Raw genomic sequence first — 1,778 nt, forward strand, 5'->3', positions numbered from 1 at the left:
GTCTGGTCTATAGTCTAGTCTATAGTCTAGTCTATAGTCTAGTCTATAGTCTAGTCTATAGTCTAGTCTATAGTCAAGTCTATAGTCTAGTCTATAGTCTAGTCTATACTAAAATCTAGACTGTAGCCCGAACTATGAACTGTATTATAGTCCAGATTTTATAACGGATAACACATGTTCGAAAGTTTAGTTTCGAAATAATTAACATATTTTATTCGATATTAAATATTTCTTTTATTTAAATTTTAATAATTTGGATTGCGTAAAACTCTATCCTCACATGTAACTATGGGACAACAGTCAGGGTAAGGTTGGGTATAATCGTAAGCAGTATGATGACAGATACGATTAGGGGCCAGATTTTCACAACTGAAAAAAATATATTGAAAATATTATGGCAATAAAACATAAGTAAAAGATTCAGTTACTGTCTAATTTCCAAAACATAATCCTCACGACAAAACACTTTAATACAGGTATTCTTAAGATTTGTAGGATAAAGGGTCTTATTGAAGGGAATTGTAAGATCATGTTCGGTGAAATAACAATGATTGGGAAGATCTATGAAAAAGAAAGAAAGAAAAACAAAGATTATAGAAGTCAATATTAATAGGAAAAGTGTTGTGTTTATGGCAGGGATTTACCTGGATGTCTCATATTGCCTTTGTACTGTAAACTAAAGCTGGCAGCATTAACAGCCGCTACAGCTATTAATGTTAAAAATACTTGTCGTTGCTTAAACATTTTACTTAAAACTAATTAAAGAGTATAGAATTAAAAGTTTGAAACCAAATCTTTTCTAAAAAAACAATCTAAATTTCTCCTTATCAAAAAAGCCAAGCTTTTTGACTGACCTTGAAAAAGATCAGCCTAATATATAGATTACTAGGTTAAATACTCAAGAGGTAAACTAAAAACAATATATTTATTAGTTTTTTTGTTAAATAAATAAAAAAATGTTAAATAAATAAAATAATAAATAAATTTTACACCAACTAATCCATAATACTAATAAAATATTAATTAAATACTAAATATTGCATTAATAATTAAAAATAAATATCATTTTTGCATTTAAGAATGGGGCAACATTGAGGATAAGGTTTACTAAAGTCATAGGGACTTTCATCACAGTGTCGGGGAGCCATCATACGATCACAACTGAAGTACATAATAATAACAGTATTATATACAAACTATAACAAAATTTCTATGTTAATAACACCTACTGTTTAATTTGCAATACATAGTCTTCCCGGCAATAGACCTTAAAACACACCGCATCTAAATTGGTGGGATAAACTGTTCTATTTACCGGTATGGTAATATTATACTCTTCAAAATAACAGTGATTTGGTAGATCTAAAAGAGAGACAAAAAACAATTCTTACTGTTTATAAATTATATTAAATCGATTATTATGTCCTACCCGGATGCTTCATATTTCCCATAAATTGCAGACTAAATGGCATCACGTTCCAAGCCAAAGCAGCCATTATTACAATAAAAAGTTGAGGTTTATGAAACATATTTTAGTTGAAACTTTAGCAAGAGATCTGGAACCAAATAGACTAGACTAAATCATATTAAACTATAGACTAGACTATAGACTAGACAATAGACTAGACTATAGACTAAGCTATAGACTTGGCTATAGACTAGTCTATAGACAAGAATAGACTATAGACTAGACTATAGACTAGACTATAGACTAGACTATAGACTAGACTATAGACTAGACTATAGACTAGACTATAGACTAGACTATAGACTAGACT

At 29.4% G+C, this 1,778-nt stretch overlaps 2 protein-coding genes across 2 annotated transcripts; both read right to left on the reverse strand.

Moving 5' to 3' along the window:
• Positions 1–214: 214 nt before the first annotated feature.
• On the reverse strand, positions 215–786 carry LOC111685156. The gene is made up of 3 exons (XM_023447398.2): positions 645–786; positions 429–561; positions 215–369 (listed from the first exon to the last, which is right to left on the reverse strand). Exons 1-3 carry the CDS (start codon positions 742–744, stop codon positions 246–248), a joined length of 357 nt encoding a protein of 118 aa, XP_023303166.2. The 5' UTR covers positions 745–786; the 3' UTR covers positions 215–245.
• Positions 787–995: 209 nt separating this feature from the next.
• On the reverse strand, positions 996–1,565 carry LOC111685157. The gene is made up of 3 exons (XM_046947404.1): positions 1,430–1,565; positions 1,230–1,362; positions 996–1,161 (listed from the first exon to the last, which is right to left on the reverse strand). Exons 1-3 carry the CDS (start codon positions 1,527–1,529, stop codon positions 1,050–1,052), a joined length of 345 nt encoding a protein of 114 aa, XP_046803360.1. The 5' UTR covers positions 1,530–1,565; the 3' UTR covers positions 996–1,049.
• Positions 1,566–1,778: the final 213 nt, after the last annotated feature.

This window comes from Lucilia cuprina, chromosome 3, assembly GCF_022045245.1.
Source record: "Lucilia cuprina isolate Lc7/37 chromosome 3, ASM2204524v1, whole genome shotgun sequence".
NCBI classification, from domain to species: Eukaryota; Metazoa; Arthropoda; class Insecta; order Diptera; family Calliphoridae; genus Lucilia; species Lucilia cuprina.

Bases quoted from the DNA above. Each gene is read 5' to 3' on its own strand.
- LOC111685156 (XM_023447398.2), bottom strand. From the start codon at position 744: ATGTTTAAGCAACGACAAGTATTTTTAACATTAATAGCTGTAGCGGCT. The intron at 562-644 runs GTAAATCCCTGC...TCTTTTTCATAG, and splicing joins AGGCAATATGAGACATCCAG to ATCTTCCCAATCATTGTTAT. The intron at 370-428 runs GTAACTGAATCT...TATTTTTTTCAG, and splicing joins TATGTTTTGGAAATTAGACA to TTGTGAAAATCTGGCCCCTA.
- LOC111685157 (XM_046947404.1), bottom strand. From the start codon at position 1,529: ATGTTTCATAAACCTCAACTTTTTATTGTAATAATGGCTGCTTTGGCT. The intron at 1,363-1,429 runs GTAGGACATAAT...TCTCTCTTTTAG, and splicing joins GGGAAATATGAAGCATCCGG to ATCTACCAAATCACTGTTAT. The intron at 1,162-1,229 runs GTAGGTGTTATT...TATGTACTTCAG, and splicing joins TATGTATTGCAAATTAAACA to TTGTGATCGTATGATGGCTC.